Here is a 14,281-nt window from a genome sequence, read left to right on the forward strand (position 1 = left end):
ACTAAGCAGGAAGTCAAGGAGATCTCCCCAGTGGGAACCAAGCAATAATAACATGTGGGATCTGCTAGCCTTTCTCTACTCTACTTTCTAAAAAAAATTTTTTTTTTACTATCCTTGCCCTTGATGGAGATAGAGTTTTTGGTCACTTACTGTCATGGTGACTAAACAGAAATAGCTATGAAACCTGATCTTTCCCTACTCTGTCCACGACCAAAGAACACATTTTGGCTGGAGGTGGACTATAAAAGAGGTGCTTGCTTTTGTAACTGTCAAATGTGTTCAGACTTATTAATGAGGGCAATAAAATGTATTGAAAGTATCTGAATTATGAACTGTGTGGTTTGCACAACAAAGCAGATTAAACCTGCTTCGCAAAATAGCGGGTGGGATCTTAAAATGTCAATTGTATTGGTTGCTGTGGGGCAATTTCAGACACCTTCATATGAGATGCCTAGTTTGTGCAATAAAAAAGAAGAGTAAGGGGAAGATGAATGATCAGAAGACTTGCCGACTGCGAAAAAAGAGCATTGGATTGAAACTTTCTGCAATCTATTGCAGAATAATAAACAGAATTCAAACTGCCATCAGGTACTTCATACATCTCAACTTTTTGAAATGAGAACAATGAACACACTTTAGCATGACTTATGTAGGTCACACCCCTTCTACACCTCCACTTCTTTGGACAAAGAAAATTATTGGTTAAACCCAAGAGTTCTTTCTTTCAGCCCTACTTTTCTTTTATACTGACTTGTGAGAGATGCAATCATTCATACGTTGGAACCGGTGTCTATTGTCCAACACTTTTGGTTGGTAAATAGTAGATATTGGACCAATGAGGGACAGCTGAGTAGGAATGATGGGCAGAGGCATTTGGTTTCAAAAGAGGGACAATCCCTCCAAATAAGAGAGAATTGGAAGCTATTGCATTTGTTGCAGACAAAAGAGAAAACATAAATGAATAATTCTTTACAATGGAGCTACACGTTATTTTAATGCAAAACTTGTTGTCCAGGATACATAGGAAAACACTTTCAGGTTAGTCTACCACATGGGTTATTAAAGAGAACATCTGGTGTGAAGTTTCACACTACTATGTGTAATATAATGTACTTTGACTAAATTCCTGATAGTTATATTTAATGGTTTGAGCCAGCAGACATTTCCCCACACTAACATTTTCTGATCTAGCACTGTTTACATTACTTAGTTGACATGTCATAAAAATGACTTTAAATATCAAACAAGAGAGAACATGTTTGAAAGCCCAATTTCAGCAAACATTTTTAGTGATGCATAGAGCAGAAAATGGTTAGAGCACCTGTCAAAATGTTTTCAGTTTTGTGTCCCAATTTGGAATATAAAGTGAGTTACATCAACAGCACAGTGGCATTATTACCATTGGACTATATAATAGAAATATGTGATATTTTCGGGCCTCAGGAGGACCTCTTTATAAAGACAGCAGTGGTCACTGCTTCCTTGATGAAGAGGTCCTCTTGAGGCCCTGTGATACCTTTCTGTTATGTGGCTACAATAAATACTTCCAATAGCAACTAATCAATTGTGCTGATGACATGCAACACTTTGTATTGCTCTGCTAACTGGTGCGACATTTGTAATTGTCATTACAGCTTCCAAGCTTTCAGGAGGTACAGTATATATACTACATGAAGTGTGCTAATCTACAATTTTCTTTTATATCCTATTTAAAATGTTTCTCCTGACTTCCTTTCTATTTCATGGGTTACAGACAGAGGTAAGGAGAAATCTCTCCAATGGGGAGACAATATTTATGATATTCTTGTTGTATATATTTAATTTACTTGGTTGACACCATTTGTTTCCGACTAAGCATTTCAATTGTGGTTTATACATTACCTTCCCAACAGCTTTCTGTGCTCCAGTCACTCCAATATCCATCATCTGTACAGTATTTAGTTGTTTTGCCATGGATACGGACACAGAATCTGGGCGATGGAGTAGATATGTTAAAGCTATGAGTTGTCTCCCTGTGTTCTGCAATTGTCTAGAAATGGAGAAGAAGCATTTTTAAATGAAAGCATGTCAAATTCAGAGAGCCACAGTAAGGATCAATTAATATTTGCAGCTAGTAATTACCCCTAATAACCCATCAGATTTGATATTACAACTGACAGACCCGTTAAAGATACGTTTCTGAGTCAGTGCAATAAAAAGTGCTGGAGGATGATCACTCATGTGTTCCCTAATTAAATAATGAAATAACTTATACATCCTTTAAATGCAGACAAAGTGAGTAGTGCAACAGAGATAACACCGGCATCTGAGGTCTGTATTTCCAGTGCTGGGACAAGATCCAATAGCATGCAGCATCCTTCACTTTACGGGGAGTACCACTGGGCAAGTCAATACTTGAAAAGGATCTGGGAGTTCAGGTAGACCAGACACTTAATGATAACATGCAATGCCAAGCAGAAGTTTGTAAAGCAAGCAGAATACTTACTTGTATTAAATGAGATATAGACTACAGAAAGAGGGAGAGGCATAATCTGCCCCTGTACAGAGCATTAGTAAAAACTCATCTGGAATATGCATTTCAGTCTTGGGCATCAGTTCACAAAAAGGATGTTGTGGAACTGGAGAGAGTGCAGCGAAAGAAAATTAAACTGATAAGACGCAATAGCTCATCTATAAGGAAAGATTAGCTTAACTGAATTCATTCTCCCTTGATAAGTGGCAGTAAAGCCATATTTTTTTTCTACCTAATGCTGGTGTAAAGACTTTACACCTTATGTGATGCTTCTTGAAGTGTACTGTACATCTTCTTGCTTTCAGCCATTTCAAGCCATCCCTGCAGCCCTGGTGTCACTGTCCTATTCCCTGTTGCCTCCTTCTTCTTACACGGTCCCACGGACACACCCCTGCGTGTGTGTACCTGTCAGACGTCCCAGGGAGCTAGTAGTGAGACGTGGAACCCACTGGCAGTAAGCAGCTGACAGTCTGGAAATGCGGTACAAGTTTAGGGATAATCCAAGAGGGGTAGTCAATGTCCAATCCGGGTCGAGGCAGGCAGCGAAGGTTCTAAGGCGGAAGACAGTCCAAGGGTCAGCAATCGGGAAGGATACGAAGGGGCAACAGGCAATAGGAGGATCAGCAGGGAGGCTAGGTGTTCACCAGAAGGTGGAATAACTCAGCAATAAGCCAGATCTCAGGCCAGGTTTTTATAGCCAGGGGAAGTAGGATCACCCCCTGGTCACCGAGGCAACCAGGAGGCTTCCCTCACCGGGAACCAATGGCAGGCGAGGAAGATGGAAGGTGTGTACTGGGAACCTCCCCCAGCAAGGCTCACACCTGATAGCCCGATGACGCAGGAACGCTATGCACGCTCTCCCGGGGATGCGCGCGCAGCCTGCGACTCGCGCATGCACACCCCGGGCACCCGGTGTTCTACCGAGCTGAAGGGGAACCCGTGCCCGTGGTCCCCGAGCAGAGGTAACACCCCCTGCTTCCTGAAAGTACCTGGCATGCATCTATTGCCTAGCATTGTCTGACACTGTAAGACTCTCCTCCTCCCACCTCCTGTAACCTCAACTGTGCATGCTCCTCTGCTCCCCATACACATGCTGCTATACCCGGATGTTTGGGAAAGCTGAGAGCAGAGAGGAGGTGAGTATTGTAATTGCTTGCCTACTCTATTGTATTCACATATATTGGGGGCATGCTACACTGTTTACTAGCAGTGAATTAAGCTAAAACACAGCTAAGAGTTTAGTACCACTTTAAGGAATGGATATGTAAGAGTTGTAGAAAATATGGAATAGATTCCCTCAGGAACTAGTTCTAGACCAGTTAATTGTACTGAAAAAGCTTTATTACTGTGTGTTGCCACTATGGATGTTCACCCTCTCTATTTGTCACAGTGCCAATTGTTAAAGGTAGAAAAAAGAGACAGGGAATCCAAAATGTTACAGTTATCACCGGACCAAGAGGTGAGAGGAAAATTTGTACAACTGACAAATGTCTGGGGCAAAAAGTAATGGAATATATAACAGTACACATACAGAAAAATGAAAGGAGCTTCAACAAATACCTAATGTATCCAAAACTAAAAAAAGTTTTGACTTTTTTAAAGTTTAAATGGTTATTAAACCCCCAGCATTTTTTGCCTCTATCTACTGCTAGCAAGCAGTAGATAGAAGCAAAAACTTTTTAAAAAAAAACCTTTTCAAACAGATTTAAACTTACCTGTGTCTTCGCCACGCACTCCCATCCGAACATCTGAAGAGTCTCAGGCGGCCTCAAAGGATCTTGGGGCGGGCGCATGCGCACTTCAGATGTTCGGCCGGGAGAGACACAAGGTAAATCTATGGAGCAGCGTGCACAGACTCCGTGGGACATCAGAGAAGAGGAGGACAGAAAAGTCAGCGCTGGATGGGAGACAGCTGAAAACTACACCAAAGAAGAAGATGATCAGATTAAGGTAAGGCATGATTTAAGGTAAGTCTTTACACTAGTATTGGGGGGGGGGGGGGGGGGGAATTTAGCCTTTAATGTCACTTTAATATTACAGGACAAAACATTCCTAACAAAGTTGTGATAAACCATGGAATAAAAAGTAGAAGGATCTTGAGAGTTAGAGATGGGCTTAATGTTCGAGTCGAAGAACTGTTCAACTCATACATTGCTAGTTCTTGTGTTTGTCGAATGACACACACATGGTGCATGTGTCTGGTGTTGTCCAAATGTATGTCTCTCTTGGTTTATGCATCTAAAAATCAGGTATTTATGGAAAAATGAATTAGGGGAATGTGTCGGCACACAAATCCCCCTTTACATTATATGTCTAAATGTATGAATTAGATGTTTATTAAATGTTTGTATGATTTGCAGAGTACCTCCTTTCCTTCTTGAAAAAGCATATAGAGAAACGCGTCAAAGATCTGGGTCACTCCCCCTTGGAGGAATCATAATCTTTAGTGCTAATGTTGTTCATGACAATCCACTTAATCTGTGATATATCAAGCTTTTCTCCTGAACCATATAAATTATAAAAACAAACACTGTGAATCATGTATTTTTCGATGCAGATGTTTCTGCAATCTTTTAATGCCTTTAAAATTTTGTAAAAACAATAAAAAAACAAAAAGGTATAGAATACAAACCTTCCAAGTATCTGTTTGGTCTTTATACTGAATCTCATATTCTAAACAGTGTGCAGGAATTTTGCCACTGGGTGGCCACCAATCCAAAATGAATTCATCACCCTGGCTTTTGCTGATATTTACATCTTCTGGAGCACCAGGTTTACCTGTTACATAAATAAGAATCTGAATTTGTTTACATTCTACACTACATTTACTATAACTCTAAAAATGAGCTATACCAATGGATATCTGAGCTTAGAAAAACAGACACAGCAATTTTTGGGAAAAATAACTGCAGGAAACCTCTACTTTTGTTGAAAAAAAATAACACAGCAGAAAAAAATGCTACACAAGTCATTTTATTATTGAATGTTATTAAAAATTAACTTTTACATTTCAATCTGAAGCCACTGTAATTTTCTAAAACTGTTTAAAAGGTCCAATTCAATATGGCAATCTAGGGATGTTCTGTACACTGTTGGTGTATTAAATGCCCCCAGAAATGTTATTTCATGCTTGGGTGATTGGCTCACATATTTTTCAAGAAGCCAGCACTAAGATATAAATACAATTTTAGGCATCCCCTTCAATAGAAATGTCCTTTTTGGTGAGATTCTCCCTAAGGGTTAAGTACGTCTAAAGGGATGTAGACACTACAACGTTCCTCATTAGAACATAGAAAGCGTCACCAGGTGGTTAGAATTAATGAGTTTGGAATGAAAATGGTAAAAAAAACAGCTATGACTTCAGAACAGAAAAAGATGAGTATCTGCAACAAAGTTTGATAAAATCCTTGCAATGTACATTAATCACCTTGAGGGGATTTTATTGTCTCAACAAAAGTGGTGTTACAGTTTACTGTAAATGCAAATTAAATACAGTGGTCATCATTTTAATACAGATTGTTAAAGGAAAAGTGCTAAAAATGTACACTTGAAGGTTTTGATAAACCATCATTTGTTCAAGGCTTCCCACAGAAAGCTGCAGTATGTATTCTCAATTTAGATGTCAAAGGTGTCCTTTTTTTCTGGGAAAATACCATGTCTGCAACAAGGTTCTATCAGTAGATATGCAGCTAGTGATCCATTCAAGATATGATTATAGGGTTGACACCATAAAATCAGGGGACAAACGGCAGAGAAAAGTAATCACTATGGATGAGTGAAGCTACATTTTCCACAGCACAGTGCCTATCGAGCCTGTGTTGTTTTCCATGTGCAGAAAAACACAGGTCACCACTATAGTGCGAATGGGCTCTAAGTAAAAAAAATAAAAAGTGTATACATTTTTTTCTTTTTCAACTTAGAATTTTGTATTCTTTTTCCAAAAATAAATACATAGGGGTCTATTCACAAAGCTGCCGTAGGCAGCCGAGTAAATAACCGACCCGAAGTGAAGTGAGCCGAACGCTGTTCAGCTATTCACTTCAGGCTTGTACGGCTGATTTTAGCCATACACAGACGAAAATCAGCCGTATCGGCTTGCTGCGGCTGGCTTCGGGTCGGCCGAGCGGCATTCGGCTAGGCTATTCTGCCCTGTACCTCTGTGGTACCGAGCAGAATAGAAAACAGTTAAAATAGTAGAAAAAATAACATAGAAAACAATTGGGTGGAGCTAGCAGTGACAGCTGGCTCCACCCAACTTTTTTCTATTGGCTGGGCGGTTCTGCTGCCGTCAGAAAAAAAAACACCTTAGAAATGCATAGCTAGATTCCTATTGGCTATTTCACTTTGCAATAGCCAATAGCAAACTAGCTATTGCACCCACCCTCTAAGCTGCTGTCAATCACCAGAAGGGGACCTGATGGGGAACTGCTGGTCCCCCTAACTCCCAGAGCGTTTGGGAGAGTAATGACAGATAGCGTCCCTGGTTACCAGGTAACCAGGGACGCCATCTGTCATTACCCACTGAGAACCCGGAGAGGCCAGTGTGATATCATAGCGGCCCCGCCGTGTTCTCAGTGTGTAATGACAGATGGCGTCCCTGATTACCTGGTAACCAGGGACGCTGATCTCTCTGCAAGTGGCCAGAGCCAGCCGTGAGATGATGGCTGACTCCGCCCAGCTGTCAGAAGGAGGCTTTCGATTGACCAGCTTCAGCTTTCAACTCGGCTGAGCCGCTCGGCCAACTTCGGGAGCTGTACGGGCTATAGTGAATAGCCCGTACAGCAGCCCTTCGGTTCTACTGAACCAAAGGGGTCCTGGGGCCAAAGCTAGCCGAAGCATCAGCCGAAGCTATGGCTAGATCCTTCGGCAGCTTAGTGAATAGACTCCATAGTAAACAAAGGAAGACAGGGGAAAAAACATGCCTTTGTCATCATCATACAGGTTACCGAACCTTGGTTGATTACAGCAAGAGAGCAGATGAGTATTACAAGTACAGAGCAATTATTATAGAGCCTGCACCATTATTATATTTATAATGATAAAATTAAAATATAGTGAAATGCAAGTGCATCTAAGACCTCTAACCGCTGGTAATTGTTTTCTCATTGCGTAACCAGAAACCCTAGGTCAAAAGCCATTAGTTGACACTACTCCAGTAGGGATTCCTGTGAAATCAGTACAAAAAAACTGTAGGATTATTGACTTGAGGTGGGCTGTAGTATGAGTAAAGCAAAGGCGAAGGACAAAAAGGGGGGGGGGAAGGTAAGGTGTTATCTCTCAAGAGTACATAGTAATAGTCTTTACTAAAGCACAATGAAGTTGTTTTATATATGAGGTAACATAACTATCGTTGGAATCCATCCTAGAGTTCCTTTATGTGGTTGGAGGTGGAACCCACATTTTTTAAGCAGATTTAAACAATGCAGCTCAATTAGAGAAACTGAGGATTTTGCAGATGGTAAAATCAATAATTTTGCTGCCAAATCAGGTTTGTGAAAAGGAATCTGTTCATCCCTTGTAACCATATACTGTATATTTGCTACTAGATAGTCACATGACATTTAGAGAGTCCTTTCATTTTATTATACAGTAGGTATTAAGAACAGTAATGTAACCTATGCAAATTACAAAAATATCCTAATTTCTGTATCTTAGACAGGGTAGGCCTCATTAAAACTGGGAATAATCTATATAAAATTGGTTAGGGCATGTCAAATTTAAGAAAGGCTTTTTTTTAATTGGTCATTATGCCTTTTATAGCACTGCATAGCATTATTTCACTTTGAAACAAGCAGGATTTTCTGATGGCTCACCTATATTTTGAAGCTGAAACATAAAGTATGAAGGTCTAATTGGATCCATGCCAGGAATTCCTGTGACACAAATAAACAAGTTGGAGAATAGCTGAAGCTCCTGTCTTCCAAATATGCATCCAGTGTTTATTCCTTTGGTTTTCAAGTAGTGATCACAGGTATTTTTCTCAGCCATCCCCTCTTGCCTTTCAAAATAAAGAAAGAACATCCATCAATGCAACACATATTTTTTGGATCAAGCTGACTTGATTTCTATAGGTTTTGAGAAGACTATAATTTGACTATAAGATTACTTAATATGTATTAATTAATTAAAGGAGGATTATGGGGTGAGTGAAACTCTCCTCCCCATAATTCAAGCTGACCTATGACACTAAAGCTGTCCCAGGTCGGCTCTATTGATCGGGAAGTCAACTAACACATACCGCCGATTGCTGACTTCACGATTCTCTCCCTGCAGAAAGCGGTGACTGTCAGTCACAGCTCCCCACAGTGATTCCCCCTCTCGATCCTCCAGCATTGATTGGAGGAACAGATGGGGGATGGGGTGGGCACAGCTGGCTCTACCTCTAGAGAGGCAGAGCCATCTGTCAAACAGCCAGGGGGGTGGATCTCAACAGTATTGTCGGGATCCGTCCCAGCTGTGGCATGGCTCTGCGCTCTTAGCATATAGCGGGAAATAACCTGTGAGCCTTAAGAGAACTATGGCCAGAAAAGGTTGGCCAAAAGTTACCTTTTAACTTGTGTGCCAGCAAGAGTGTGTATAATGTCCTACACAACCAATAGCTGCACACTTACGAATTGTGTCTCTCTAACTGATACTCCATGCTGGGCAGTCGGCATTTCCTCTTCAGTACTCTAGAGCACTGGCAGATTGTACATGCTAGAAATGATCAGGATCGGTCTGAATCAGAGCTCATTACTATGTACAAAATATTGATATGCAATATTTCATAGCTTTTTGACTATAAACATAAATTATGCATTGTCTATAAAAAAAAACCTGAAACATAAGTGCACCAAGCACCCTGTGTGGATTGTAGAGTCTTTCATAACACTGGAAATCTGACCTTTTTATGTGTTCTGTCCTCAAAGCAAACATTATACATTTAATGATAGCAGGAAGTGGTTGTATATTGCTGACACCAAAGGCTGGCAAAATGTCACTAGAAGCTAGCAATATTAAGTGCAATAAATAACATATATGGGTCCTAATTTTAAGCATTTTTAAACTTAAGAACAAAAATTGAATATATTGCAGCTTACTAGTCCTTCGATATATTGTCTATATATGTTAAAAGCAAAGTTCTACATAGAAAAATCAAACATTTCAGAATAATCTTCTTGGACTCTGACGTATAAAGGCTGGTATAGAGAGTCAGCACCCAGGAATCAAGGTCACTGCTCAGACATGCATGCGTTCTTTGACGTGTTTGACAATATGAAATGGCTTTCCCAAAAGAGCATGCAATTACTTCTCTCTATGGAGATGTGTTATTAACAGCATCCTGGGCTATGGATTACTAAATTACCAAAAAATACCTAAACAATTCATTCATATAATTATGTTATATGTTTAACATTATGTGTCTGGTATCTACTCTTTGTAGAAGGTTATTAATAAACAAGTGAGCTTTAAATAAAGTAGTGGGGTTCTATTTGACACTTGTTATTTCTTGTTGTGTTGTATTCTTATAGGAAGTTTTAATTGCTGCCTGAGTCCCCATTGGGGGGATTTATTCCTCTATTTGTCATTGGCACCAAGGCAGAACATAAGGGAAATTCCAAAATGTTATAGTTGTCACCAAAGAAAAAGGTGAGGGGAAATCGTCCAGTGGGGACACCTGTTCCTGTGACAACTCTTTTCAGATGGAAATTTGGGGGAAATTTATTCTGAATTTCTGTTTTGACTCCAAGAAAGGAAATCTTTCCGGCAGGATGAATGCAGCCAATAACTTAAAAATAATGTAAACCCTTCCCTACTCTATCCAAAAAAAAAACGTTAAAACGTTTGGCTTGATATACACTTTAAACCCCAAATTATAATAAGTGCAGAGTTGCATAAAGCAATTTAGGTGGAGTTCTGTGATGTAGAATACATACCAGTATTGTAATTTATAATTGCTGTTACTGACTTTTCCTGCTTTCCACTCACATCTTAACGTTTCAAACTTGTAATAGATGCAGTAAAAGTCTTGAACACTTGATTCAGGATCTCCTGCAAAGGTTAACAAGAGGACTCACAATTTGCATGGTTTTAGGTATGCATGCATACTTAAATATGAACCAAATTTTAGACAACACATTTTTCTAGTTTTGGGTATATTGGGTGATGGTTAGAACATCTGTATAATTGCTAGTTGTGACTCCAGTGCAGGATTTATCCTTACTTTTGGTCCTTATGATAGCATATCACATGGTAAGTGGGATCACAGGGGCAGGACAAAGCACTACAAAATCTTTAGAGTGGCTATCGGAAGCACAGAGTTGGGCCTTAACACTAAAAAGAGTCACTGTGTTGAGCTGCAGGTGTGCTCTATTAGCTCCACGAGAATTGTTATTGAGTAGTCACCAACAGGTCACAATCAACTATCAACGATCGGGAACCAGTAGGATGGGCTCCAATTTAAATCATTAATGCAGAACCAATCACAATGATCACATAATTAGGAGCCCCCTCCTATCGGCCTTTGGCATCACTGCCCACTTGAAGGAACAGTGGCAAGGGGTTGTAGGTTTTTTTTGGTTGTAGTTGAGCAGTAAAGAGACTGTCAGTTGAACTGACCAGTTTTTCTAAGCTTTATACTTTAGTCTGCAACTGTAAAAAAAAAATAATGCAGAACTAATAATGAAGCCAAACAAATATCATGTGTTCCATAAATAAATGTAATTCAAGCGAATGCATAGACAAACCTTTGGTTTTTTTATTCTGGACTGGGAAGGGACAGGTTAAAACCCATGCCAGTTTATAATTGCAGTTTGTGTCCTTCAACTTTCTGTACCAAAGACACAACAGGAAGTGAGAGGAAATCTCTACAATGTAATTGGCATTACCCTCTTGGACAGCTGTCTCCAAAACAGCTGTTTCTATTGGAAGATTTCCCCTCACCTCTTGTTCTGGTGACAACTGGAAATTTTTGGATTTCCTATCACTGTCTGTCTCGGAGACAATGGTCACCAGGACACGTAGAGAGGGTGAAACTACACAGGAGGGGGCACAAACAACAATAAAAACTGAACAGGGGTTCTAAATGTTTCCTGTTCAATTAAAAACAAAAAATGTTTTGGCTAAAAATATACTAATTCAAATGTCGAATTTTACAAGGTAAAACCAAGACAAACACAAGTTGCTAATGTTGCTAATTCAAACTTTTATGATGCGCTATACAAAAGCAACTTTGGACCAAGCAAATTAACCTGCTTATCTGAAAACTTGTTTGCATATGTTCGCAATAACTGTATCATTGTTTCTGCAGCCTTTTTTCACATATTACTCCTGAATTGAATTCCTTTATAAAATGGCACAGTGCTACTTCTGACCACCAGAGGGAATCATTTACCTAGCAAAAGCTTATGTTTAACTTAATCTCACTTTATCCAGAGTACACTGTCTCTTTCCCCTACATATTTCCCCTACCTAATTACTGTATAATCACTTAGTATATTACCTCCACATTTACAGAAAAGGCTTATATTATCTTGTAGTAACATTTAAAATTCCTATATTCAGCGGCGTCACTGGACATGCGATTTGATGATCCCCATCAAATCGCATGTCCACCCATCTGTAACCATTTTCCTTAAAGTCTAATTTCAGCATGATGCAGAAATAGACACTTGGGGGGTGATTTACTAACCTAAACACACGCACGCACCAGGTGCGTGTGATTTTCACACAGCAAAACATATTTATCAACCAAAAAGTCTCTAAAAGCATATTTCCACTAATGCCATATATGGGAAAATCATGCACATGATGCATATATAATGCTGCTTCACAGTTTAGACAAAAATGGTTAGCTCATGCATTTACATTCCTGCATTCATCAACGCAAGCAACACAATGTAGAGCTAATTTACACAACATCACCTTGCAAGTCATGATTGGCTTTGCACAACACACCTGCTGGGTGTGTACACACTACAAAGGTGTTTAGATTCCACCCATAGATCATGCTGGGAGGGAACACACTACAGAGGTGTATACATGTTCGTGGTGTGTTTATAAGGTTAGTAAATCAACCCCTTGATCTCTGTGTGGAAGAAGTGGTCTATCCCCATAGTTTTCTGACACTCCCCCTGCTAAGCTTCACCCCCTGCTGATTGGAGAGTTCTACCTGTGACTAGGCAGGGGTTGTGTCTGACCTCTAGATAGTGACCACTGCTTTAGATACTTTAGTTTAGACTCAGGACAAACCAAGAAGTATTTTTTGCAAGAAAAGGATCAGCCAGGTAGGAAGGTGCAATAAAGGTTAGTTATTACAAGCAATTCATTGCAGAATACATTTTAAGGGCTCACTATCAGGGAACATATTGCATTTGGATAACTTTATGTTGTTTATACAGAACAAGCTATCCAGTCAGTGCTATGGGTTGGGACAAACTATTAGACTAACAGCATCGTATTTTGTTTCTAACTGATGTGCAATTGCTTAAGTACCCTAGAATTATAGGTTGTCCCATTCATGTCACTGGTGGGAATAGTATGAACATACTAAACATTCCTTATTAGTATTGACCACATGCACAGGGCAGCCATCCGAAATTTTGGGGCCCCTTACAGGGCTTTAGGCTGGGCCCCCACCGCGCCGCTGGACGCAGGGCTTAGTGACGCGCTGGACGTAGGACCCACCTGAGAGTGACCCTGCAGAGCCCACCATAGATGCTGCACAGCCCATCTGAGACTGTCTATGGTGGGCTCTGAAGGGATCTCAGGTGGGCTGGTCAGGGCTGCATCCCTCCCCTCAGTCCTTTCCTTCCTTCGTAGCTCCTCTTACCTGCACACATGGCCTCGTCTGCCGCCGGACCAGCCAGAAGTGACGTGATGTCACTTCCGGCCAGTCTGACATCAGACGAGCAGCGTCGCTGATGGGGCCCTTGCTTGTCTCAAAGCCGCTGGAGCGGCAATGCTGGGCCCCTACGCTGCTAAGGCCAGGCCTCCGCCTCCTTGCCCTTTGCTCTCGGCCGATAGTCATGTAAGGGACCCGGGTGGGTCCCCCAGGCTGCCCGGGCCCCTTACATGAGTATCGGTCGTACCCCCCTGATGGCTGCCCTGCACATGCAGTTATAAGAATCACAGACACATTAAGGCAGAATGGGCCCTTAGGCAATGTAGCAGCTTTTGCCCCTATTCCCTTTAACTGCCATTGAAAATAATTGCAGTAGGCACAGAGAGGCCTTACCATTTAATTGTCTGTACTGACATAGTCCTATCAGACACCAACTGCCTAAAATACATATTTCCTTTGTAAAGTAACAGGCAGGTGCACAGCTTTCAACAATTGCACTATCCCCTTATTTACTCCATGATAATGATGAAGGTTGTAGTTGCCCCTCCTAGACATCCACCAGGCCGAAGGCTGCTGCCTAGGTTGCCTTGTGGATGACACAGCTCTGATCAGAATACAGAATACAAGATCTTTTATGACAAAGGTCTTTTAAGTTGAATTTAATGTGATCTTTTTTAAATTCTCATTTCGATTTTGTCATACATTAAAAAAGTATTTATTTTAAACTGTAGTCAATCAGAATTTAATACTTTTCATTGAATAAAGCTGTTAATTGTCAAAGAGAAAATATAATGATTTGCTTATGTTTACAAATGTGTAACTTCATCATTTGCATTTTTTAAAATTAATTGTATAAATTCTTATTTTAAAAAAAATAAACATTTAATAAAAGTTACTTCCATCGTTCTGTGTCAATGTGTTTGTGTTTTCTAATAAAACAGCTCAGT

The 14,281-nt window shown here is 40.3% G+C and overlaps 1 protein-coding gene across 1 annotated transcript in view; it reads right to left on the reverse strand.

The window, feature by feature from the left end:
- Positions 1 to 428: 428 nt before the first annotated feature.
- The window catches only part of LOC108787210 (interleukin-13 receptor subunit alpha-2-like), a 29,175-nt gene continuing 15,322 nt past the window's right edge, over positions 429 to 14,281 (reverse strand). Inside the window, exons 5-9 of the mRNA XM_018556701.1 lie at positions 10,429 to 10,543; positions 8,326 to 8,510; positions 5,145 to 5,290; positions 1,882 to 2,029; positions 429 to 511 (exon numbers count right to left, since the gene is read on the reverse strand). Coding sequence (XP_018412203.1) covers positions 429 to 511; positions 1,882 to 2,029; positions 5,145 to 5,290; positions 8,326 to 8,510; positions 10,429 to 10,543 — 677 coding nt within the window. The remainder of the gene's footprint in view (positions 512 to 1,881; positions 2,030 to 5,144; positions 5,291 to 8,325; positions 8,511 to 10,428; positions 10,544 to 14,281) is intronic.

This window comes from Nanorana parkeri, unplaced genomic scaffold, assembly GCF_000935625.1.
Source record: "Nanorana parkeri isolate BGI_ZX_2015 unplaced genomic scaffold, ASM93562v1 scaffold248, whole genome shotgun sequence".
Taxonomy (NCBI): domain Eukaryota; kingdom Metazoa; phylum Chordata; class Amphibia; order Anura; family Dicroglossidae; genus Nanorana; species Nanorana parkeri.